This window comes from Lichenostomus cassidix, chromosome 1, assembly GCF_008360975.1.
Source record: "Lichenostomus cassidix isolate B80296 chromosome 1, HeHo_3.0, whole genome shotgun sequence".
NCBI lineage: Eukaryota > Metazoa > Chordata > Aves > Passeriformes > Meliphagidae > Lichenostomus > Lichenostomus cassidix.
The window spans coordinates 98,850,551-98,876,189 of NC_139479.1; the positions used below are offsets into that span (position 1 = coordinate 98,850,551).

At 56.8% G+C, this 25,639-nt stretch overlaps 2 protein-coding genes across 5 annotated transcripts; one reads left to right on the plus strand and one right to left on the minus strand.

Moving 5' to 3' along the window:
• The first annotated feature begins 2 nt into the window (after positions 1-2).
• On the plus strand, positions 3-12,815 carry XNDC1N (XRCC1 N-terminal domain containing 1, N-terminal like). The gene is given in 9 exon segments (XM_085073841.1): positions 3-276; positions 1,444-1,550; positions 1,755-1,960; positions 1,962-1,989; positions 2,095-2,256; positions 2,577-2,734; positions 2,927-3,062; positions 3,213-3,352; positions 4,049-12,815. Coding segments are annotated over 6 exon segments (660 nt in total). The 5' UTR covers positions 3-276; positions 1,444-1,550; positions 1,755-1,819; the 3' UTR covers positions 3,248-3,352; positions 4,049-12,815.
• On the minus strand, positions 4,202-25,586 carry NUMA1 (nuclear mitotic apparatus protein 1). Of its 4 annotated transcripts, none has more exons than XM_085073717.1 (26): positions 25,451-25,586; positions 22,629-22,701; positions 21,545-21,633; positions 19,774-19,853; positions 18,998-19,080; positions 18,829-18,909; positions 18,463-18,547; positions 17,944-18,070; positions 16,314-16,468; positions 15,851-15,968; positions 14,290-14,407; positions 13,810-13,950; positions 13,355-13,477; positions 9,734-11,821; positions 9,267-9,308; positions 8,283-8,351; positions 8,068-8,178; positions 7,769-7,987; positions 7,544-7,671; positions 7,211-7,448; positions 6,209-6,476; positions 5,959-6,095; positions 5,638-5,847; positions 5,168-5,278; positions 4,916-5,080; positions 4,202-4,708 (listed from the first exon to the last, which is right to left on the minus strand). In XM_085073717.1, exons 2-26 carry the CDS (start codon positions 22,668-22,670, stop codon positions 4,673-4,675), a joined length of 5,064 nt encoding a protein of 1,687 aa, XP_084929843.1. In that variant the 5' UTR covers positions 22,671-22,701; positions 25,451-25,586; the 3' UTR covers positions 4,202-4,672. The 4 variants fall into 4 exon arrangements, with proteins under 4 accessions (XP_084929843.1, XP_084929835.1, XP_084929853.1 ...); XM_085073709.1 differs by lacking the exon at positions 25,451-25,586 and adding an exon at positions 24,460-24,649; XM_085073727.1 differs by lacking the exon at positions 25,451-25,586 and adding an exon at positions 24,460-24,648 and having other exon boundaries at positions 17,944-18,067.
• Positions 25,587-25,639: the final 53 nt, after the last annotated feature.

Sequence of the window (25,639 nt, forward strand, 5' to 3'; positions counted from 1 at the left end):
CAGACGGGCCGCTTCGGGCATATAAAGGCGGTGAGCTGTCACGGCTAGGGGCTGTCTGCTATTTTCAGGCCGGCGGTGGTACATGTAATCCCCGTTGGCAGCACCGATAGTACAGGCTGCCTGGCACCGCGGCGCCGTCAGTGCCCACAGTGCTGCCGGGCCGCTCCCCTGCCGCCGCCCGCTCCTATCCGCCACCGCCTCGCGCTGTCCCGGAGAGGGCGCACACGGCAGACGGTTCCTGAGCTCCGCCCGCACGGACACTATGTTTCCCGTCAGGTACCGTGGCGGGTCCGAGCCCGGGCGGGGGGCCTGAACCGGAGCGGGGCTGGGAGAGCGGCTGAAGGGAGGCGGGAGCGGTGAGGAGCGGGAAGCGGGATGCGGGCACAGGGCTCACGCGGTTCGGGCGGCGGGAGATTCGGGCGGCGGCTTCGGGTTCGGTGCCATTGGAGCTGGAGGGTGAATGGGGGAGCTGCGGGGTGAAGGGCTGGGTGGCACTGGGTTGGGGCATGGCGTGGAAGGCTGTGGGGCAGAGCCAGGGGCTTAATGGGGCTAGGGAAGTGGGAAAGGACTAGGGGGCTACTGCGGTAGCAAAATACCTCTGGGGCATTGTTTGTGGGTCTGGGGCACGGGGCGTTGATTTGAAGGGAGTTGTGGGGAAGGACTTGAGGGCACTGGAGGGACAGAATAGGCTGGGGCTTATGGGCTGGATGTGGGCGCCACGCGCGTGGTGGAATGAGGGGTTGTGGGGTGAGCTGGGGGCACAGGGGTGGCTGAACCGGACTGGGGGATTGTGAGTCAGATATGGGGGCTACTGCCAGGACAAAGCAAGGCTGAGGGGTGGTGGTGATGCTTTAAAAGCTAGTAAAAATACGAGGCAGACAGCAGTATAGGAAAAAAGAGTATTACCTTGGTTTTAATAGGATCCTTGGTGCACAGTCATCAAGGATGGAAACATGCCGCGGAGCACACCCCGTGTACAATGCGTATACAATTTTATGGACCTCACAAATTAGCATATTTACTTAATCTCCTAATAAGAAACTTAACAAATGAAGTAATTGTCCCCTTATTCGAATTACCTCCCCCAAGTACACTACAGCCTAGTTTACAAAAACATGTTCCAGAGGGGAGGCTCTGTCCAAGGTTGGAGTCTTTAGTTTTGAGATAGTTGTGAATGTTTTTCTTTTCCCCCTGGAGAACCTTCAAACTAAGCTAAATATTAGACTACAAGAGTTACAAACATGTAGGGCTAAGGTACAAGGACTGTTTGTGAAGGGTACAAGGAAAGGGAAAGGATATAAAAAGAAAGGACAAAAAAATCATTAGGCATCAGTGGGGTGGGTCTGGGGAGCACTGAGGCACTGGATGGGACTGGGGAGCTGCAGAATGGTTCCAGAGCCAGCAGATGCCCAAACCCATCAGACTGTCCTCTCTCCCCACCAGGCACTGGAGGGATCCAAAGGGAAGTTATGTTCTGGCAGAGTGTTGTCTCCAGAGGATCCTGAATGGCTCCAGTTAAAATCAGCTATGTGGTCTCCTTCTCCTCCCAGGTACCTGGGGGTTTCCTCTGGGGAGGTTGGGTGTGAGGGTGATCCACCTGAGCTGCTGGGATCTCTGAAGAGGTGGGTTGGGATGTGAGCGGGTGCAGTACAAGCTCTCCTTGTTAGGCTGAAGAGCATTAATTAAGGCTGAAGGGCGGGAATTCTATGTGATTTTTGCCCTCAAAATGGGGTGCTGTTCCTGTGGACTACCAGAGAATTCCCTGTGCCCAGAGCAAGTTGGAGCTGGAGAGGAAGGCATTCAGGAAGGGAGTTGGTGCATGATGCTGTGTCCCTGCTGTGTGTGCAGGACCCTTAACTACCCTGTGCAGAACCTTCTGAGTGAGGATGGCATCCGGCCCTGGCTTGGCTGGCCCAAGGAGCACAGCAGGCAGCTGAGCGTGGAGCTGCAGCTGGAGAGAGTCCAGTCCCATTGGCTACATTGACGTTGGTACTTCCCTATTCCCCACTCCTGTGCAGGAGCCGGGGCTGTGTCCCACGATGAGATCAGTAGCTTGGAATTGCCTTCTGCCCCATCTGTCTCGCTGCTCCCCAGGTAACTACGGCTGCACCTTTCTGCAGATTGAGGTTACATGTTCCTCGTGGCCCCATGATCAGCCCTATCTCACCTTGGTGCCCACTGTCACACTGATGACACCAGCTGACTCAAAGCTGGACCAGAATCGCTACGGGGTTCAATTTCCTTTGTTTAAGGAAGGTAAGGATTGATCCAAAGGAAAAAGGCATGAAGAGGCGATGGGGGCTGACTAGGGGGGATGGTGATGGAATGGGATGGGGGGCTGGTGGTAGGATGTGGCTGATGGGAGGGTAGAAGGGAACAGCTAGACCAGGGGTCAGGGTTGATCGTGGCCTCACAAAGGTTGTACCAGCTCTGCTCCCCTGCCCTGGCCTCTCTTGTGCCCATAATCCCCCAGATGTCCTGGGTGGCACAGCAGCAGAGCAACAGGCAGAGGTGGGAGCAGTGCTGGGATGGTGGTCACTGCTATGCCCCCTCCACCTCAGCACTCTCCCCCACAGCAGATTTCCTGGAGCTGACAGTGGGGCAGAAGTGGGACCGCGTACGGCTCACCTGCAGCCAGCCCTTCAGTCCGCGCAGCCGATTCACGCTCTCCTTCATTCGCCTGCGGACACCACAGAAGCAGGAGCCTGAGCCCCCCTGGCTACCCCTGGGCCAGGTAGATGCCTCTCACACCTCCATGTATCTCTCTCCATGGGGAGGCAGCAGGAAGGGGCAGCTTTTCCATGGACACCACTTGTGCCCCATGGAAAACACGGGAGGTGCTTGCTGGGCTGAACCAGAACTGTGCTCAGAGTGGTGAGCACAAGGTACCTGTTGCGATTGCCTGGGGACTCCTGTTGTCCTGCAGGAGGATGCTGAACTCTCAGACAGACCCTGGTGCTCCAGCCCTGCCTTTAACCAGGCTCTGCACTGGATGTCCCTGCAGCCCCCCCAGGCACCTGTAGGCAGACAGACCAGCACTGTATTCCAAGCCCTATTGGCAGGTAATCCTTTGGGTCACTGTCTTCCTTCTGCCCTCACCCTGGCCATTCAGCACTTTCAGTCTTTCCCAGGTATCTCTGGGCCCAGCCCTTCACTCTTTTGGGCTGGCAGACTGCAGCACAGGGTACCCTCAGCACGTGACCCCTCTGCAGGGCTCCAGCTGCCACCTCAAGGTCACCAAGGGTGAGAGGAAGAACCTGAGCCCACGGCTGCCGAGAGAGACACATCAGGAGGAGTGACCGGGCGCAGGCCAGTGGCAACAGGGAGACAGGCATCTGCCCCATCTGCTCAGGTGAGTGCTTGGCAGGGGTGTCCTCTGGTGGCAAGGGACCCTGAGCAGCAAATGGGAATAGTGATGGCAGTTCTGTAGCTGGGACACATCCCTTCTGCTGGTGGCCTCTTACCAGAGGGACATCGGTGTATCCCAGGCTGCCATGAGAACTGTCAGGGAGGGTGTCAATCCAAACCCCATACCATCCCAATACCAGTGAGCTTGTGACAACCACATCACCTTCCCTTTCCACAGGCCACTTCCTGCTGGATCTGCTCCCCACACATGCCTCCCGGTGTGGAGAAGACCCCACTGCAGCCCAGCCTTTCTGGTCCCCTGATGCCTGGGTATCCTGCCCCATTTGCCAGCTACTCTTCAGTGTGGCAGAGGTGGAGCAGCATGCCAGCAATTGCGGGGAGACGACAGGGGCCCTGTCCTCGCCCCAGTGCCTGCAGTAGGACAACACTGGTGGGGACAAACCATGTGTCACCACCCCTGGGAGCTGAACCTGTAGTGTGGCAAGAGGCAGAGACGTTGCAGCCCTGGGACATTTGTGATAAGGCTGGTGTGAGGATGGACAAGGTGCTTCCAACCCTACGGACAGGTTTGGTGGGGCTTGAAACACTGTAATGGCAGGAATTGCTACTGGAGAAGCCTAAGTTAAAGGAGAGAAAGTGCGGATTTCTCTCTTTCTTCTATGACTGCTTGGTGCCACAGCAGGTTCCCTGGGTGAGCATCCTGCCTTGGGACACCCTGTGAAGCTGGTGGGGACAGTGGCAGAAGGAAGAGGTCATGCTTTTCCTCCCCTCAAGCTCTGATAAAGATTCCAGTGTATGTGGACCACGGGAGGAGGAAACCAGGACTGCCAGAGCAGGTGAAAAATACACTTTATTTACAAGTAGAAACATTTAAAAATGCTGCCTCAGCTTCCCCAGGAGGACAGGGGCAGGTGGAGGGTCCCCACACACAGGGAGCAGAGGAGGTGGCCCTAGGGATGCTAAGTTTCACCTCTGTCCCTGTAACTGGGGCTGCAGGATATCCCTGGGAAGAGCTCAGCCCCTCCAGCCCCAGCACCCATATGTGCTTCCAGCCCTCAACCCCTGTGCATCCCCTTGCCTTGAGTCCCAGAAGTGTTTAGGGTGACAGTGGGTGCAGGAAGGGTAAGGGGGTCCTGCCATGCCCAGGCTATCCCCACAGTTGTCAGTGGGATGTGCAAGGCAGTCATGTTGGTGGCCCCACCTGTTCCCCCTCAGTGCTCCTGGGCCCTAGGGGGACAGGGAGAGGCGAGGGGATGCAGGTGGGGGCCACAACAGAGCCAGCAATGCAGGGACTAGGGAAACCTCAGGATTGCTTATCCTTGCGCGACTGGCAACTGGCCTGGAAGGGACAGACCAAAGAGGGAATATTAGAGACCATGAACGTCACCAGGGCCCCATGCTGGGACCTGCTGTTGCCATGGTACCCCAGGGACAGCAGAGACTGTCCCCCTTTCCCCCATGGCCTGCATGAATCCAGGAGAGGGGTTGAGGGCACTGGAATGAGCACAAGCTCAGAAGTGTGCCCAGGGGGTCAGAGAGTACCTACCTTCCCCTTGGGGGACTTGGCGGTGGCGATGCGGGATGAGCGGCGGGTGCCCCTGCTGGTGGAGGGTGTGGAACTGTTCCGCGTGGCTGCCCGGCGCAGCAGGCGCCTCCCCAGTGCTCTGGGGGTGTTGAAGATGTTGAACGCCATTGACTGGTGCCCCTGAGCCTGCAGAGGAGGGGAAGGACCATCAGCTCAAGGTGGGACAGGACAGAGGGGTCCCTCCTGATGCCTCTTTTTCCCTCTGGAGCTTACCGCCATGGCTGGGGCTGGCTGCTCACTCTCTTGGCTGACCTGCGAGCCACTCTGCTCACTGCGGTCCTGGGCAGTCTGGGGCCGTGGGAAGCAGCTGGTTGGCTTCTTGGACTGGAAAACAGGAGACCACTTGGTACTGTCATCTGGGCATCACCCTGCTGTGGGGCTGGCAGCAATAAAGGAACCGAGGGGCTGCAAAGAGCAGATGGGAGCAAGAGCAGCAGTGCCCAAGGAAGGCAGAAGGCTCAGCGCTTTGCCTCTGGAATGGCCTCCTTGCCAGCACTGGGAGCATCAGGAGTGCTAGACATGCCACTGGGTGCTGGGAACACTGGGCACCTGTATCCTGGATCAGTGGGAATACAGGGAGCACGGGGCTGTTACCCACAGGGCCATAGCAGCTCCCTCAAAACCTGGCACACCTACAGTTATCCCCAGGAGGGTGCTGTGATGGGGGGCTGAGCTGAGCTCACCGGGGGTGTGTCAGGGCTCTGGTGGGTCTCCTCTGAGAGGCGCTTCCTCTGCCGGGTAGTGATGCTGCTGGCCTGGGTGGAGGCCCGGGTGCCTGCCTCGCTGCTGGTGGCAATGATCTGCGAGGGCTGCATGCTGGCACGACGCAGTGTCTCTTCTGGGTCCCCCATCTTCACATCCTCATCCGTGATGGCTCCCAAGGAGGTGGACGGCTGGGGAGGGGATGTGGGGATGTTGCTGAGGGGCACTGTCCATTCCCAGACCCCCTCCCAAACCACAGCTCTGGAGAAGGAGCTGCCTGCTCTCCCTGTCCCCCTCCTTACCATACTCTCTAGGGGGTAGCTGGTCTTCAGGTGTGGGGGACGGGCCTGGTTCCGCCGCTGCAGCTCTGCAATGCGGTTCCAGTCATCCAGCTGCTCTGGCTCATCCTGGCACATGCCCAGGTTTGTGGTGTTCTGGCCTAAATCCAAAGCAAGGAAGGATGAGAGGGGTCCCAGGTAAGAATTTACTCCCCCCAAGCCAGGGCAGAACCCTACAGTCAGCAGCCCAAGTGCCCACCCTGCCCACACATACCAAGGCTGGAGCTGCTGGTCCCCTGCAAGCGCAGGGAGCTACGGGTGACTGGCCGGTACCCAGGGAGGCCCAACAGTGCTGAATCACCAGGGGTCTTCTCTGGGGAGGAGGTTTTCAGCTTCTCAAGAGCTTCCTGGGAGGGGAAGCTGGCGAGGGAATGGGTGGAGGCAGCTGAGCACAGACGGCCTTTAGCAGGGGAAGAAGTTTTTGTGGACTGAGCCAATGGGATGTCCTTGATGTAGACCAGTTCCTCAGACTCAGGCTGTTTCTGGGATAGAAAAATCCAGAGATAAAGGGATCACAGATGGGTTTAGGCTGAAGGGAGCTTAAAGCTCAGCTCCTTCCACCCTCCACCCCTTTCCTTGGTACACCAGGTTGCTCCAAACCTCATCCACCCTGGCCTTGAAGCACTTCTAGGGATGGGACAGCTAAAGCTACTCTGGGCAACCTGTGCCACGGCCTCACCACCCTCACAGGGAAGCATTTCTTCTCAATATCCCATCCAATCCTGTCCTCTGTTAGTTTGAAGCCATTCTTCCTAGTCCTGTCACTTCAGGCCCTTGTTTAAAGCTCCTCTCCAGCCCTCTTGCAGCTCCTTTAGGCACTGGAATGGGCTCTAAGGTCTCCCTTGAGCCTTCTCTTCTCCAGGCTGACTAGGCCCAGATTTCCCAGCCTGTCTCCAGAGCAGAGGGGCTACAGCCCCTACAGCACCTCTGTGGTCTTCTCTGGACTCACTCCAGCAGCTCCATGCCCTTCTGATGTTGGACCCCAGAGCTGGAGGCAGCTCTGCAGGTGGGGTCTCACCAGAGTGGAGCAGAGGAGCAAAATTCCCACCTTGCCCTGCTGCCCACTCTGCTGGGGATCAGCTGAGGACATGGTTGGACTTTTGGCTGCCCGTGCACATTGACAGGACATGTTCAGCTTTTCAGTTCCCAGCATGCTGGGTCCCTCTGCAGTGCTGCTCCCAATTCCTGCATTCCACAGCAGGGTCCCCCTGCTCACATCTGTCATGGTGATTTTGATGGTGGTGCGGCGCCGGGCTGAGCGCGTCTTGCTCCCGGAGTCGAACGAGAATTCACGCGGGGTGATGGTGCTGCTCTTCAGTTGTGATGGTGTCTCAATGGGGGTAAAGTAGACACTCTCTGGGGATGAATATCTCTGGGGCAGCTGCTGAGATGGTAGTGACCCTTTGCTGTCTGGTGGCACCGCTGAGATTTCCAGCTGAGAGCTGGTAGCCTTCCTGCAGAGACAGAGGACGAGGGTAGCACCAGCAGGCTTACAAAGCTATCCGGAACAGTGGATTTTTGGGGTGCTGGAAGCAGCTCAATCTGGTACCTGGTGGAGTCAAGGCTGTCAATGCTCTGGTTGGCCATGGTCTGGCAGAAAGTGTCCTGTCCCTTTACTGTGGCAGTCATCACCTGGAACTTGCTGAGCTCCTGCACCTGTCGTTTGGAATCTTCCACCTGAATGGGAAGCAGGGAGAAATGAATGGATCTATCCTCCAAGTGAGGTGGTGGTGGAGACAAGGACAAGGGTGAAGCCCCACTATGCCATACCCACCTGAGCTTCCAGGCTGTGGATCTGGCTGGTAAGATTCTTGCAGCTTATCTCAGACTCCTTGGCCTGCAGGATGCTCTGCTCTAACTCCTTGGCCAGCCTCTCCGATTTGCTCTGAAGCTCTGTGTTTTCTTTCCGCAGGTGCTCTGTGGCCTTCAGCTTCTCTGCTAGCTCCTGGTTTTCCTGCTTCTTGGCATCATAATGACTTTTTGCCTTCTCCATCTAGCACGTAAAGCAGAGGAATGCTGTCAAGTTTCCCAGCAGTGCCAGGGACAGCAGGGCCACGCCAGCCCCCAGCATACCTGCCCTTTGTAGTACTCAGCTGTCCGCTCCTTCTGGGCAAGCTGCACCTGCAGCTCTGCCACCTTTTCCTGCTGGCTGGTGACTGCTGCCTGCAGCTCCCCTTCGAGTGCCTGTGGGCAGGGAAGAGACTGGCTTAGAGGCAATACCTGGGTGAGCCCCTGGCAGCACCAATAGCTCCAAGGCTCAGCCCCCCTGGTTTTTGGTCCCTCTTTACCTTAACTCTCTGCTGCTGGGTCCAGGTGGCCTTCTCATGCTGAGTCAGCTTTTTATTCAGCTCCTCCACCTGGAAGAACATGGCTTGGTGAGACCAGCTCCATGCACAAAACTACAATCTTCCTGTGAAGGAGTACCTCCCTCCTCTCTAACCAGCTCTAGGGCACAGTGAGGAACTTTCCTGCCCATAGGGGACTGTTCAACACCACCCACTGCCAAGGAAGATCCCGGGACATGGCAAGGTGACAGTCACCCCACATTAGTTCTTACAGCAAGGTTCGTTGGAACTACCCAAGCGTAAGAAACATCCACGTGCTGGAAGTGAAGCCAGTGTAAGTTCCCGGTGCCCCCGCACTTGCAACCTGGAGTCCCACAAGTCATCCAGCACTCTTGGCACAGGTAGATGGCTGCTGCAAGTTCTGGCCTGGCCATGCTCTCCCTGCTCCAGGGGATGCTTGGGAAGCCCCTGGGTCACAGCCACAAGGTCTCTGCAGAGTCCTGAGCAGCTCTGGCTAGGACTGGACAGGGAAATGGGGCTTGTCCAGCATTATTTCCCAAGTGCTAACTCCTATGACATCTGAAATCCATGCTGCTCTAGGCACACCTGGACCATGCTGAGTATAGCTGTTCCTACCAGCTGTGCCAAGAGCTGGGCCTCAGATAAAGATGGGGGAAAAAAAGCCATCACAGGAGTGACAGTCCTACACTGAGGAGCCCTGGATACTCATGGTAGCCACTTGCTGTATCTTTTGTCAAGGGGCATGTGAGAAGCCATACCAAGTCGCAGGCAGCAATGTGAGGCGGCAGGTTGGGACTCCAGTTCCTACCCTCGGGGGTGAAGGTGCTCAGAGACCCAGAACCAAGTGCCCCACAGCTGGGTCCCTAGTGTGAATGGCTCACAAGCGGGGACAGCAGCTCCAGTGGGAAGTGGCAACAAGGAAGGCTATGCACTGTCACTGAGCCACAAGCACTTGCTGTGTGTTACCTGCTTAGTTTGGTCCCTCTGGATTATCTCCAGCTGCTCTACCTGCAAGCACAACTGATAGACATAAGTATATGGCTGAGACATATCAGGCTGTTTTTCATAGAATCATGGAATCATTTAGGTTGGAAAAGCCCTCTGAGATCATTGAGTCCGACCATTCACTGCTATGACCACCACTAATCCATGTCCCCAAGGGCCACATCTATACATCTGTTAAATCCCTCCAGGGATAGGGACTCTACCACTGCCCTTTGTAGACTATGCCTTGGCTGGACAACCCTTTCCTTTCAGGGAAGGAATTTTTTCCTAATATCCAACCTAAGCCTCCTCAGGCACAATTTTAAACCACTTCCTCTTGTGCCATTTGTTAACTGGGAGAACGGGTTACTTGGGAGACCCCCATGTAGCCTCACCCCTTTCCAGGATTCCCCCAGCCACAGCACCCCTGCTGGGAGTAGAACCTGTACCTGAGTTGTCAATCTTTGCCTCTCTTCCAAGAATTTCTTCCTCTCTTCCAGCGCTGCCGCTTTGCTGCTCTCGTACTCCTTACTCATCTCCTCCAGCTTCTGCACTGCCTCCTTAGCTTCCTGCCTGCTGCTGGTCACCAGCTCCTCAGATGCTGCCCGCAGCTGCTCCAGCTCCTGCATGTGCCGCTCCCTGGCCTGGCTCAGTTCTGCCTCAAGCTGCTGCTGCCCCTGGCTGCGGCTCTTGCTGAGTCCCTGGTTCTCCTCAGCCAGCCGAGCATTGGCCTGTTGCAGCCGTGCCAGCTGTGCCCCCACCTCCGCTGCCTCAGCCTGCAGCCGCTGAATGGCCCGGTCCTGTTCTGCCAACTTCTCTCTCAGTGACGGCATCTCAGCCACCTCCAGCCTGGCCTGCAGTAGCTCAGCTTGGAGCGTGGACATGGCTTTTGCTTTCTGCTCCAGGTCCTGACGGTGCTGGCTTTCCAGGGAGGCACGCTCGGCCTGAGCGCTGTTGAGCTCCTGCTGCAGAGCAGTCAGGAGCTGCTCCTTCTGTAGGCACTTGTCCTGGCAGACCTTCGCCTCCTGCCGCAGCTCATCCTCCCGCTCGCTCTGGCAATGGCGGTCTCTCTTCAGGGCCTCGATGGTCATGCGCTGCTTCTCCATCTCTTCCTGGCACTGCTGCACCTCCACCTTCATCAATGAGCACCTCTCAGCTGCACGGGAGGCTGCAGTGGCCATCTCGGTCTGCAGCACCCGCAGCCTCTCCTCCAGCTTCTTGCTCTTCTCTGACTCAGCCAGGATCAGGCGTTTCAACTCCTTACTTTCTCCCTCCTTCTCTGTCACCTGGCGATGGAGGATGGAGACCTCATGCTCCAGGCTGCTGATCAGGCTGTTCTTTCTCTCAGTCTCCTGGATGCACTGGGATACTTGCTCCTTCCAGCTCTCCTTCTCCTGCACAGCAGAGCGGAGGGACACCAGCTCCTTCTCTGCAATCCGCAGCTGCTCCACAGTGCCTTCTAGCTCCTTGGATTTGAGCTTCTCCTGGGAGAGCTGCTGGGAGACTCCCTCCAGTGCCTCAGTGGCTCGCTGGGCATCCGCCTCCAGCCCAGCCAAGCGCTGGGCTGCTGTCTGCTCTGCCACAGCCATCTTCTCCTGCAGGGAGGAAATCTCAGCCCTCAGCTTCTGCTCCTCGCTCTCCTTCTCCTTTGCCCATGACTGAGTGCTGGACAGCTCAGCCTGGAGGCCAGCCAGCTGCTCTGCCTGGGCCTCCAGCACAGCCACCTTCTGTTGCTCCTCCTGCAGCTGCTGACAGGCCCGGCTGTGCTCCCGGCTCAGCGCCTGCATTTCCTCCTTCAGCCGCCTGCACTCTTCGTCCTCCCTTCGGGCAGCAGGAGAGGCTCCCATCGACTGCTCCCGGCTCTCTTCCAGCACCTGGCGTGTGGCCAGCTCCTCACCCTGCTCCTGCAGAACTGGCTTCCGGTCCTGAACCAGCTGCTGTCTCTCTGCCTCCAGCTCAGCAATCCTGGCCAGGTTGCTCTCCAGGCACTCAGCTGCCCGTCTCTTCTCGTCCTCCAAGATACCCTCCGTGTTCCGCAGGGACTCCTCGAGGAAGAGCAGCTGCTCCTGCAGGCGGCTGTTCTCCCGGGCCAACTTCTCCCTCTCAGCCAGCCTCTGCTGGCTCTCCTTTAGCTTGCCCTCCAGCTCCTGCAGCTGGGCTTTCAGCACTTCTGCTGCCACTCCCTGCTGCCGTTGGGCACCCAACTCCAGGATCTGGGCTTCCAGTTCGCTGACCTTGCAGCTCTGTGCAGCCTTCTCCTCATCCAGGGCCTGCAGCTGGCTGCTCAGGGACGTGTTGGCCTCCCGCAGCTGCTGGAGCTCCTGCAGGGCAGAGTCCCTTTCCCGCAGAGTCTGCTCGTGCTGGACACTGAGGGCAGCCTGTGCCTGCAGGTCTCGCTTCAGCCTCTCTTGGGCCCGTTGGCTCTCAGAGAGGGAGCTCTGGAGGCTGGTGACAAGGCTGCTCAGCTGCTGCTTCTCTTCCTCCAACTGCACTCCTTTGGCCGTGAGGCTGGACACTTCCTGCTTCAGCTCCTCCAGCTGGCAAAGAGAAGAGCAGGGAGACTGCATTGGATCTGACTGAGACAGAGAGCGCTGCTTGGCAGTAGCCAAAACACTGGTGTGTTATCAACACCTTTCCAGCTACCTATGCACAGCACTGTGAGAGCTTCGAATGGAAAATGAACTCTAACATTCCCCCCCACCATCAAGGGTCTGGGAGTGGGCAAGATCCTGGGAGAGGACACAATGAGGCCAACTGACCCAAATTAACCAAAGGGATATTCCACACCATGTGATGTCAGCTCAGCTATAAAAGGTAAGAGAGGCAGGAAGAATGGGGGGCATTTGTTATTTTAGTGTTTGTCTTCTGGAGCAACCACTCCATGTGCTGAAGCCCTGCTTCCCGGAAGTGCCTGAACATCACTCGCTGAAGTAGAGATGAACTCTTCTCTTTGCTTATGTACACACAAACTTTCACTGTTTTTTGCTGTAGTAAACTGCCTTAGGTTACATGGAAGGCGTAAACTAAAAGTATGTATTCTATTACCATCTTCATAAGCTGTTAAAAACAGGTGGGGCAGTAGTCTTTATCTTCAGCAAGACTCAGGCCTGATAACACCCTCGGGGGGGCTATCTCTGCTAATGGGCCATCAAGGTCTTCTGGAATGATTAATGAAATTACATCATCCCATTGTGAGATGCCCTGCCCAGAGGGGAGGAACTGAACATTCCTACCGGCATATGGGCTGAGGCTTGGAACACTGGGGCACTACTTCCACTGGATTCCCAGAGGAGAAGAGCTTAAAAGTCACCATTGGACCTCCAGAGACTGACCAGACCTTTCTTCAGGATCACCACTTCAACCAGACCTCATCCATCACTACAATGGGACTGCAGCCACCATTTAAGTGGACTGCTACTACCACCCTGACCAACAAGGCGGCAGGTTGTATTCTGACTTTGTCAGTTTAAGCTGTTGCTTCTGCATTATTGCCTTTAATTTTTCCTATTAAATTGCAGTTCTCACTTGGAATCTCTCAATCAACATATAACTGCCTTATCTCGACCTCCTAGTTCTTTTCCATCCATGTCCCGCTAGGAAGGGGAGTGATAGACGGCTTGGTGGGCATCCGGTGCCCAGCTAAGGTCAAACCACAAAAGAGACAAAACATGCACTCCCCAGGCATTACTCATGCTCCAGACAACATGCTCACCACAGCCTCACATGCTGCATCCCACTGGGAGCTGCCCAGTGCCTGCCTTGCCTCCCATTACCCCACAGCGCACCTTGCTTTCCCCTCAGCCTTGTGCCACTCTGCTCCCTTGGACAAAATACCTTTTTCTCACCATGCAGGAGATGCTCTCTTCACAACCAATTCATGTTATGGGAGGCTGGGAGAGCCAGCAGCTCCCTGGGAGCAGTATTTGCAAATTCAGGCAGAGGGCTCATCCCCATATTCCCTATCCAGCAGCAGAGAGCAGTGGCTTTGCCACGCGTCTCCTGGCACCTGCTGCTCTCTCCAGCTGGAGGAGTTTACAATTCAAGCCCTTGCTGCAGGAGCCCCAATGTACCTTCAAAATGTCCCCCATGACTTCTCCCTTCTCCTGGGTGCTGCCCTCCTCCAGCTTGGCCAGCTGATCTTCCAGCAGAGAAATCTTTCCCTGTAGAATCTCAATTTTCTCTTCTGAGCATTTCTGGGGAGAGAGATATGGGACTGAGTGTGGTGCGAGGCAGAAGAGCCAACCAAGCACGGTCACCCAGTCAGTACCCACACCACACTTTACCAGCAGCTTTGTCTCTCCCCACTGCAAGGACAACAGCCTGTCCCACCATGGGGAACCCTTCCTAGAAACAGGGAGAGGCTTCCCACAGGAGCTCCCAATTACACAGCTTCTCCCCGTGTGCTGGCACAAACAGGCAGGAGGCTCGTGGCTGCTGCACCCTGCTTGCAGTTGGCATGTCCCCCAGCTGGTGGGGCTATGGGGGAGCTACAGGGGGGCACCTACCACTCCCAGGGTCCCCTGACCTTATCCTGCAGAGCAGCATGCAGCTCCTTCTCCAGCTGTCCCTGCTTGTTCTGTGACTGTGCCATGGCAGTGTTGTGCTCCTCGGAGAGCTCATTCAGGGCTTGCTGCAGCTGGACCATATTGCTGGCAATCTCCCGCAGCTGTCAAGTGAAAATCCCCCAGTCCAGAGGGTCAGAGTGTGCCTTTGCTGTCCAGGGCTCTGCCTACTCCCCATTCCCAAGAGCTGTAGCACACATGGGCATCCTGGGTCCTAGGTGCTCACCACATGCAGGCACCTCCACTCAGTCCCTATCCCCGCACCACAGTTCCCCTTTGAATCAGGATCCAGAGCCCAAGGAAGGCTTGGCTACTGGGTCAAAGATTGCATTAGCAGAACCATAAACATCCCAGTATCTGGCACTGCTATCAAATCCTCCCCCCTGGGTTCCACCACAATCAACTGGGCTGTGGGGTCACAGAGAGGACACTGTACCCAATACCTTGAAGGAAAGATCCCCATTCTCCTCAGACAGCTCATTGATTTTTCGGTCCATCTGGGCTTTTTCAGTCTTCAGGTCTTGGCACTGCCTGAAGGCCTCGTGCAGGCGCCCCACCAGGCTGTGGGAAAGGAGGTAATTAAGGAGGGGGTGCATGCTGGTGGCAGGTGAGAATATCACCAGGGATCGATGCTGCCAGATACTGCCAAGGAAACTAAAGGTTCCAAGGGATATCCACGCCTTGCTGTGACTCTACCATCAACCCAGCTCTAAAACTGGGTCTCAACACGTGGCAAAGCAGAGTAGGGATAAGCAATGTTTGTGCTTTGCGTGAGCCCAACCACTCCAAACTGAGGGCAGAGGCAGCTGTGGGACTCCAGCCACCCCCTTGCAAAGGGAAATAAGTGAGGAAAGGACAAAAAAAGACACTGCGCTTGCAGTGGAGGTTGGGCAGACTTCCTGAGTAAACAATGGCACAGGGACAGAGCAGAGACCAGGATGCAGTGTGACAGGAGATTTCAAGTGTATGACGAAGCCCAGTTCATAGAATCGAAGTGAAGGCCTGGGAAAGGGGCTGGAGTCAGCAGTACCAGGATTACCCCGAACTTCCCTTTTCCAGGGCAGGTGAGACCCACATGGGCAGCACACTCTTTTCACACTACTGGAATAGCTGCTCCCATGCAGGGTTTGGATTAAGAGTGGACTGTTAGAACAGGCTGCATGGTTTGGGACTGGATCCCTGCCCACTGCAATAAAAATGGGCTGCAGGCCATAATCGCTCTGAGGGCACAGGCAGCATGATAGCGGCACAGCCGTCTCCTGGGCTGATCCCACAGCATGGGCAGCAAGGGAGGAGAGGATTCTGCCCCTCTGCTCCTCTCTGGTGGGACCCCACCTGCAGAGCTGCCTCCAGCTCTGGGGGTCCCCAGGATCAGAAGGACGTGGAGCTGCTGGAGCAAGTCCAGAGGAGACGCTCCAAGGGCTGCTGGAGCCCCTCTGCTCTGGAGACAGGCTGGGAGAGACCTGGGGGTGTTCAGTCTGGAGAAGAAAAGGCTTCAAGGAGACCTCAGAGCACCTTCCAGTGCCTAAAGGGGCTCCAAGACAGCTGGATAGAGACTTTGTTCAAGAGTCTGGAGAGGCAGGACAAGAGGGAATGGCTTCCCACTGAAAGAGGTCGGGATTGGATGGGATATTGGGAAGAAATTCTTCCCTGTGAGGCCCTGGCACAGGTTGTCCAGAGAAGCTGTGGCTACCCTGTCCCTGGAAGTGCTCAAGACCAAGTTGGGTGGGACTTGGAGCAACCTGGTCTAGTGAAAGGTGTCCCTGCCAACGGCAGGAGGTTCCAGCTGAATGAGCTGTAAGGTCCCTTCCAACCCAGTCCCTTTTTTGATTTTGTGCCTGCTGTCTTCTCCGCAAGGCACAGCAGCAGAAGAACAAGAAGAATGTTTGCTTTCTCCCCTGCTTCATGCAGTGCTAGGGAAGAGACAGACAATATGGAGTCTGGGGATGTGGGAGTGACAAGGTCCCACCTGGAAGGAAGAAACAGATGTTCCTGGAGGATTACCTCTCATTCTTCTCCCTCAGCTCCTCCATTTCTTTGGGCTCCAGCTGGTCTGCAGCTTGCTGCTCGTTGAGCTTAGTCAAGCGATCGATTCGCTGCTGCATCATGGTGATCTGAGCATCTGGGGAAGGGGCCAAGGAAGGGCCTGTTACCAACTTTTTATGTCACATGAAGCCCACAACAGGTTTCTGCACAGAAACCCTCTGCAGGAGGAGATCAAAGAGGCAGGCTGCCAGTGCTGCTGCTCAGCACAGGTGTTGCTTCAGTTATGGTTTTGGTTGCCTAGGATATATAAGGGAACACGAGAGGGAAGAAGGTACCCGAAGTCTCACTTGCATCCTGGCAGGATGGACCATGCATGAGCAGAGTTGTGGTGGGGTCAGAACAGAAAAGTCAGAGAAACAAGGGGAGATCTCAGCCCCACAGACCCCTCCCTGCATCCCAGGACATCCTGCTAGCAACTGACCCTTCTCCATGAGGAGCCTGTGATTCCGCACCGCCTCCATCTCCATCTCGTTCCGACTCTCTCTCTCAAAAGCCAGCTGCTCCTTCAGCCGCCGCAGTTGAAACTGAGGGGTCTGCATGATGTGCCCCATGGGCGAAGAGGGAGTGCTGGGCGTGCTGCAGGGAGGCACACACAGAACTGGATTATCCAGAGCCAGTGCAGGCCCCACGCAGCCAGACCCACTCTGCTATCCCATCTCTGGGGCTGGTTCTCCTGCCTGGCTCACCAAGGAACTGATGCCTTAAAAATCTAGGAACAAAACAGGGCAAAACAACACACTTACGAGACAACATTAATATACAAAGTAATATAACATTTGGTCTCTAACTGGAGGCCCCCAGGGGCAAACATGGAAAAATGCTTTATATTACCTTGTATATTAATATTGTCTCATGTGTTGTTTTGTTCCTAGATTTTTAAGGTATTAGTTCCTCCCCTTCTGGGCTCAACCCTCTTCCAGAGCCTCCCTTTTGCAAGTTGTTTATGGGAAAGTGTCTTGGGAGGGTGGCTCATCCTTGGTTCCCAGAAGAACCAAGATTAGGATAGGGTCTTTGGAATATGTTTTGTCTTTCTGTCTATCAGGGTAGGAAAAATACTGGAGATAGCTAGGAACTATATAACTATACAATAATAGTCTACAAAGCTATGAATATATATGAAGAAAATATAAAAGCAAAAATCATTTTGGCATCAAGTTCACAGCAATAACTTTGATGCCATATCACCTGAGCAGAAAGGCCATGCTCCTCCTCTTGACTGTACTAATGCCAACAACTAAGTGCTGGGCAAAAAACACCACCAGCATGCCCAGGTGGCCAAGGGCATCCTCACTTGTGTCACCCATAGTGTGACCCAGCAGGGTTAAAGTAGTAACCACGCCCCTGTGCTGGGCACCGGTGAGGCACTTCCAATCCTGGGGTCACTTTTGGACCCCTCACAAGAAAGACACTGAGGTGCAGAGCTGGGGAAGGGTCTGGAGCATGAGTCTGATGAGGAGCAGTTGAGGGAGCTGGTGGGCTCAGACTGGAGAAAAGGAGGCTCAGGAGGGACCTTCTCACTCCCTACAGCTCCCTGAAAGAAGGATAGGGACATGTGAGTGTTGGTCTCTTTTCCTAGGTAACAAGAGACAGGACACGAGAAAATGGTATAAGGTTGTGCTGGGGGAAGTTTCGGTTGGATATTGGGAAAATTCCCTCCCTGAAAGGGTTGTCCAGCCATGGCATAGGCTACCCAGGGCAGTTGTGGAGTTCCCATACTTGGAGAGATTTAAAAACCATGTAGATGTGGTACTTGGAGACATGGCTTAGTGGTGGCCTTAGGAGTACTGGGGGAACAGTTGGACTCGGTGGTCTCAGAGGGCTTTTCCAACATGAACCATTCCATGATTCTAAAAGAAGCTAGAGCCCGAGCTCACCCCCACCATCCATCCCCACCTCATCCCGAGCAATGTGCAGCAGGACAGCACCAGGGCAGAACAAGGCATTCTCGGGAGTCAGCATGCAGCCCTGTTACATCTGCGGGTCCCAAAAGATGCCCTATCCCCTCGCTGATTTCCTTGCTCCCCCTGGCAGCCAGGAGGTGGGAGACATACTTGGTGCTGGGGAAGGAGGCAATCCTCTGCAGCTCCAGGAAATGCACCTCTCGCTTAGGCAGGAAAGGGAACAGCGAGGAATGCTCCTCGAAGCTGCTGCTGGACATGCTGGACGAAGACGGCTCTGCTGGAAATAAAAAGGAAGATGAAGGCGGTTATCTTTAGTATCTGAGGAGCTGAGCAGCTGAAATCTCAGGAACCACAAATTCCAGCAGGGATGGAACAGCCCAACTGAGGAAGCCGTAAACCTGCCCTACATCCCAATCCCTCCTGCTCCACAGTCCTGCCCCAGCACTCTGCTCCCACAAGACTGTCAGTATCCCATCCACTCCACTCCTCCAGGGAAAGGCTGAGATCCTGCTGAGTAGGAAGAGCCCAGCAGGTCTAAGGCAACCCTACTCTTGGAGTTTAAAGGGCACTGTTTTGTAGCTGAGGGCATCTGGGTGGTGCAGCTGCCTTTATGGCTGGGCAGCTACAGTAGCACAAACAGGAAGAAAAGCCAGGGCCCAGCACTCTCACCTTTCCTCTGCAGAAATGGCTCCAGATTCTCATTCAGGCACTCCTCATTATCCAGCACAAATTTGAGGACTGATGCCAGTTCAACCTGTGTTGGAGGAGCCACAGAGTTAGCGGCTCTGCCGCAGGTCACAGGCAGCAACGACAGCAGGCGTGGGGCAGTGGGCAGCTCCCTGCCTGCCTGTGCCCACACTTGCTGCCACAAGCTTTTGATAGCCCAAAACCACCAGTGAGCACCACAGTGCCCACTCCCCACTGTCGTTCAAAGGAACCCTGAACAGGAGGGTAAGTCTCGGAGCACCTTCTTCCAAAGGCACCACTGCTTCCCCCGGCACCCCAGATCCAGAGGAGGAATTCCAAAGGGATTACCTGGGTCTCGTAGTCAAATTCATTCCAGTCCCCAGGGTTCTTGCAGGTCATGGCGGTGTGATACAGGAGCAGCACAGCCACCTGAGCAAGGCAGGAAAAGCATCACTGACCCCAGGCCATTCATAAGCACATTGGTGCCAGCTGGGACTAAAACATGCCATGCAGTTACCTTGGCGAGTGCCAGCTCCTCTCCATCCTGGAGCTTCTGTGCAGAAACCAGGTTCTCTGCAGCCAATTTGTGCCTGCAGTGCTCTGCAACATGAAGCAGGATTCCCAGTCATACAGGAACCACTGGGCATGCTGCCTCCCAACGTGACACTCATGGCCAGGAGGGCACTGTAATGCATCCCCAAGGAGAAGTGACATGGGGCAGGATGGGCTCCAGATCTGAGATCCCAGTGGTCAGCCTCTGACCAGCTTTTTTTCCCCTTCCTGGAACTCCATCCTAAATCCCAGCCTCCCCATCATAGCATCTCCCCTCCAACAGCAGCACAAACAGTCCCATCTCTGGAGGGTGGGATACTGTATCTTCCCTCCAGGAAAGGCTGAGCAAGAATGTGAGATACTTTCCATTTCCCCTCCCAGGATTTCTTCTTGGGTGAAGGTTTTCCACTGGAATTTGAACAGCTTCAGTCCAGGTACCCAACTAGGAAAACTGCTCAAAGGCAGCATCACCAGAGCAGCCACTGGCACCCTGCCCTACACACCCAGGACCTCCTTTGCTCGGAACTCAGGCTCTGGCAAGGATTTCCATCTGGAAGTTTCCCATCAGGAAGCTTTCCCTTCCACAGGCTGCTGTGGGAAAGCTGCTGGCACCTCGCAAAGCTGCTGATGGGGGAGGGGGGAGGAGGGGGGCGACACTTTGTGGAGGGGGAAGATGCAGACAGCAGATTAGACCCCCGTCAGGGGTACCAAGCAGGGCCAGTCGCTTTCCCCAGCACTTACTCCGCAGGAAGCCAAGGATGAAGGAGATCCTCTCTGGCAATGGCTGCTCCAGCACAGACTCCCCCTCCTTGCTCCCGTGGCTGGAAGAGTGCAGGATTTGCGTTAACTCTTTCTGGAGGGATTAGACCAACACTCAGTTTTGCGCAATGGGTACATTGAGCCAGGGGCTGGCTCTGGGGCACCACTCTGACTTCTGCCCCTGCATCAGGGCCAGCAGAGCCAGGGCTAGTCGCACCACGAAAGGGAATGGAATCCCCCGGAATTTCCCTACTGGGTGAGCAGCTGCAGCTGGGCAGACAACACTCCTCCAGCACTGCTTCCTCCTCTGCCTGCCAGCCCTGGCATCCGGCACAGCACAGAGAGCTTGTTGTGGTCTCACCAGCCAGGATGCACCCCAGGGGACAGGGTCCATGCGTGGAGTCTCGGGGTTTTCTTGCTGGATTTTGGGGAGGCTGAAGCTTCCTCTTGCACTTAATTGTGACTACAGTCTTCCTGAGCAGCTCCCAGGTCATGGAATATGCTGAGTTGGAACAGACCCCCAAGGGTCCCTGAATCCAACTGCAGTTCAGAAACAGCACACCACACCAATCATGCTTGACCAGCACTGCTTCGGTACTGTCACTTACTCCCAAGGTGCCAAAACCAGGAACCTGGCCTGGGTCAGGGGCTGCCCCGCGGATTTGCTCCTCTTCACGGACTTCCCTTGGGGCCACCGGGAGCTCCTCAGCTCAGGCAGCTGCTGTGATGGCTGACCCGCTACTACCCCACTTTATCAAGCAATGGCCAGGCCTCTTTAGCGAGCGCACGCCACTGGGATCCCCACTAATCCGGGCTGGAGCACAGACCCAGGAGATTAACCAGGTCTTACTAAATATATCTGCGGTGCAGGCAGCTCCTTCCTCCCCACCCACTGAAGGCAGATCCCTGCTCCAAGCAGGCTCTCGTTACCCCGTGCAGGAGGTAATTATAGCAGACAGGCTTCCAGTGAGCCTCCCACTGGAAGGGTTTAAAAGCAATCCATGGCAGCCTCACACACTCTCAATTTGCTTTACCAGCTCCTTAACCACCAGGCTTGGTAACACCTTTGATGCCCATTATGGCCTGTAGGTTTTAGTTGCCCCTTGCTCCCAGGCAACGAACAATTCCTGAGGGAGGCATTCCTCCCACCCCTGCTCAGCCACCTCAGGTCTCAGGACAAAAAAACAGGCTCCATCCTGCCCAAACTATACTCAGCAGCAGCCTGACACCCCCAGGCAACAGTAGCACTTCATGAGGCAGAAACTGTCATTCTTTACACTGCTTTCTAGATACAAGGCTTCCTCAGGATCCCAAGGACGTCACTCAGGAAAACTTGCTGGGCTGCTCCCTCACTAGAGCAGCATCAATGGGAATTAACAATCTCCTGTGCAGCTGCAGGAACTCTGCATCACTGGCAGCAGCATTCAGGTCTTTTCTTCAATGCCAGGAGAGAACACAGATGTTAGCACCAGATGTGATATCAAATCTCAAATGACAGGAATTCTGACCAAAACACTCCCTGGACAGCTCTGCCCAGGGTGCTGCAGGCCAACCCTGGATGTGCAGTGGCACAGAGGAGATGAAGATCCCAGCATCTCAAATATCAGAGGAGGAATAAATATCCCAAAACCCCCATTCCCACCCTGCCCAATAAGAGAGCCCCTTAGCTCCTGGGAGCTGAGGCCATGGCTCCAGGAGGCAGCCCAGACCCAGCTGGGTGGTTTGGAATGTGCACACAGCTCCCCATACTCACATTTTGTGGATAATCTTGATGAAGACACTACAGTCCTGGAGCTGGGACAGATCATTGAGGGGATCAGGACAAACCTTTGTGCTGTTCACCTAGAAATGGGGTGGGACGGTCAGAAGGCAGAAGCCAAGACAATGCTGTACTGTGCCACCCACCACCTCCAGTCCTGGCAGGGGACAGCAAGACTGGCTTGCGTGTGAGAGTAAATCCACCCCTTCAAACCACCCCTGGCCCAGGGAACAGATGAACACGATACCCATATGCATCCACCCCACATCTGGGAGTATGTCACAAGTCCCATTTATAACGCTACAGGTGCCCCTCTGCTCTGGAGATAGGCTGGGAGAGACCTGGGGCTGTCCAGCCTGGAGAAGAGAAGGCTCCAGGGAGACCTCAGAGCACCTTCCAGTGCCTAAATGTGCTCTGAGACAGCTGGAGTGAGATTTTGGACAAAGCCCTGGAGTGACAGGACAAGAGGGAATTGCTTCCCACTGACAGAGGATAGGGTTAGATGAGATATTTTCTCATATTATCTCATCTCATTAGAAGAAATTCTTCCCTGTGAGGGCAGTGAGGCCCTGGCACAGGCTGTCCAGAGAAGCCATGGCTGCCCCATCCCTGGAAGTGTTCAAAGCATGGTTGGATGAGGTTTGGAGCAACCTGATGTAGTGGAAGGTGTCCCTGCCTACGGCAGGAGGTTCCAGCTGAATGAGCTTGAAAGTCCCTTCCAACCCAAACCATTCTATAATTCTTTGCTTGGACACAGCAGTGCTTTGCAAGACAGATGCAACAACCCCTTTATAGTCCAGCTGCTGCCTGCGTCAGGCTCAGCTCTATCTCCCAGGCAGTTTCCATGACCAGACCAAGCCATTCCAGCATTTCTGGTTACTCAACAGGAAGGATGAGCAAGGCTTCTCCTGCAAACACCCACCTGCCCGGGAACAGTAGGGACTGGGCTGCCCCAGGACCTGCCCCAGCCACAATCCCTCCCGTGACCAGCCCTAGCATCATGCCCTGCAGTCACCAGTGCTGGCAGCAGCACGTCCCACCTACGCAAAGAGCTCAGGCAGAGGTGGGGGGGGCTTACCCAAGCAAGGAGAGCAGCAGCTCTTGCGCTGTGAAGAGACATTGTGTTCAGCCTGCCAGGTCACTGCCCAGACCTAAGAACACCAACAAAGATGGGGGGGGGCAAAAAAAAAAGGTAAAGTATAGTAATTATGTTACTGTATGACTTGCACCCAGCACCAGGCATTTGTGCCCACCGCACCAAGGAAGAATGTGCCCCTGCACCTGGCCAGCTCTGTGGGAGCAGCCAGCATACACCTGCTTCCCCACAGGCACAGAGTGGGGAGCAATGCTGAGCAGCACCTAGGTCCACTCCCACAGGTTAGGATCCTAACAAGGGGTCAGTGGAAAACTGCTGCTTGGGCTCTTCATTCTCCTGCCATGCCTCCTTCCCTCCCTCTCATCTCCAAATGTCACTAACATTTCTTGCCCAGCATGGCAGTGGCCAAGCCATTGAAGCACTGCCAGCTTCCCTTCCCACTGCTGCTGGTGAAAGAAGCACCTGCTGGGGGCACACAGAGCTTGCCGGACATCGCTGCACGGAGTGGGAGCAGGGACGAGCTGCCCTGATGTCCCCAGGATCTGGGATCACTGCCAGGTCCCCTTCACAGTGACCTTTGCCTCCGCACTGGCTGTCCCCAGTGCCACCCTGGTAGTCTTCTAGGGGAAGAGACAGCTGGGAGCAAAAATGTCACCCAGATGAGAAGGGGGCTCCTCACCCTGTATTGCACCTGGACACCCCCACCGTGACGTGCCAGGAGCCTGGTCAGGATCTCCAGCTGCTCAGCACAGCACAGCACAGCACAGCCAACCAGTCATAGTGGCTTTGGGGACTATTGGAGCTCCCAGTGTCTGTCAGTCCAGCTCGGAAGTAGCAGGACAGGTTCTCCCTCCAACTTGGCTAAAACCCAGCTCCTTGTCCCATGGCTGGGTCCCTCAGCACCTACTGCCCCTCCATCTGGTGGCACAGCCAGGCCCTCTCCCCAAAAATCCACCCAAAGGCACCGGGCAAAGCACACGTGCAGCCCTGGATGCGGGCCACCAGAGAAAATCGTGTTCTGCCAGCGCCGAGCTGGGTTTTACTAAAACCAGTCTGCAGACACACTGGTGCCTGGCGTGAGATCTGGCCGGTCAGGGCTGCCCGCTCCTGCCCTGGTCACAGCCTGGCTCATCACTGGTGACACTAGCCACCCTGAGCATCTGAAACAACGCCATGACCCTCCGTGAGGACGTGCCATTCGTGACGGCAGGCGGGAAGTAGTTGGGGAGCCCGACAGGGGCCGTGAGCGCCTTCCAGCCGCATCCCCGAGGAGGGCAGCTGCAGGGGGGCGGGTGGGGACCGGGGGACGAGCCCCGGAGGTGGCGGCGGCCACGGCGACGGCATTGTCCTTCCGCGCTTTCCCCCTGCGCCGCTCCGGTCACAACACGGCGTTACGCAAGCCCGCGCTCCGGAGCTCCCGACGTGCCAACGTGCCGGGGGGACGCGCCCGCGAGCCCCGTGCTGTCCCAGGCTGGGGGAAGCACCCAGCGGCTCACTCAGGCGGGGTGAGCGACCCACGGCAACCCCCGCGCACGGACGGCTCCGCAGCTGGCGCGGGGCGGAGGAGGAGAGCAGCCGCCGACCCGAGCGCCCGGATGTTGGCGAGCCCGACGCGGCCACCCGCGGCCCCGAGGACCCGCACCTCGGGGGCTCGCGGGGCGGTGGGGCGGCGGGCCGGCAGCCGCACGCTGCGGCGGTGCGGCGGAGCTGGGCGAGCGGAGCTTCGCCTCCCCCGCCTCCCTCCCCCTCCTCCGCGCCAGCCCCGTTGAAAACAAAACAAGGAAGAGGCAGAAAGTCTTTGTTGGGGCCTTACCGGGGGCGCGCGGCCGTCGTTGGCGCGCTGGGGTTAATCCGCCATGAGCGCTGGCAGCCGGGGACGGCCGGGGAGCCAGCGGCCACGCACAAAAGAAAAGTTGTTGAGCTTCTCTTCGGCGGGGCTGGCAGGCGGCGGTTCCCCTTCCTGGCCCTGGGCCACCCCACGTCACCGCGCCGGGGACGCGCTCGTTAAAGGCGCACGGCACAGAAACCTCCGGGGCCGCGCCATGGGGAAGGGGAATCGTCCGATTCCAGCTACGGACGCACTCAGTGCCGTCACCCTGTCCGGGCCTTGGGTGACGGAGAGGTGGTGGGGCCGGCACAGACCCGCTCCGGGCCCCAGCGCAGCTCATGAGAAGCCGGGAGCTCGGTAGAGAATGGCATCCGATGCTACGTCTCCCTCTAACCTGACTGGAGTCACATGCCAGCTGACCCCTGAAAAATTCTCCCCGGTAGGCACACGCCCCGCGGCCACGGATTCAGCGGGAACCGGACCCCAGGGGTCGCCAGCTGGAGGTGGCAGGGGTCGGGTGAGGAAGGTCCCTCGCTCACCCCTCGCTGCTGTTCGGAGACCCTCGGAAGTCATCTCCGCAGCGTCCGGGCCGCCGGAGGCGGCTCGGGGTCCTAGGATGGGGCTGCCCCGAGCACGGCACAGGAAAGGCACAAGGAGAAGGTTCTTTCATACCGGCATTGGGGGCAGCAGAGGAACCCGCGGGGAACGCTGCCGCCGAATGCCGCTAGCGAAGCCTCCGACTTTGCCAAGACCCGGGAAACGAAGTACCACACGTCCGAGCCCTAACGGTCCGACCGAGACCCTCCCCGCCATCGTCCTCAGGGACGGGGACGCCGCCCAGCTTGCCCCGAGACGGCCCGAGGATTTCGCGCCTTGCCCGTCTGTGGCACAGCCTTGCTCTGCGGCCCCGAGCCCCCGCCGCGGGAACCGCCGAGGTCCACCCCCCTCCCCGTCCGTGATTTCAGCTTTCCCCTACCGTGACCGGAGGTCGTGGCCGTCTTCGATGCTTAAAACGTACTGGTGGTCGAGTACGGGACCGAAGTCGCGGGGGTCGGGGCCGCAGCCGCTCTTATTCGAACGGCAGCGCCTGCCCCCGCCGCTGCCCATTGGGCGCCGCCGGGCCGGGGGGACGTCACGCGGGCGGGCCGCGAATCGCGGGGTGCGG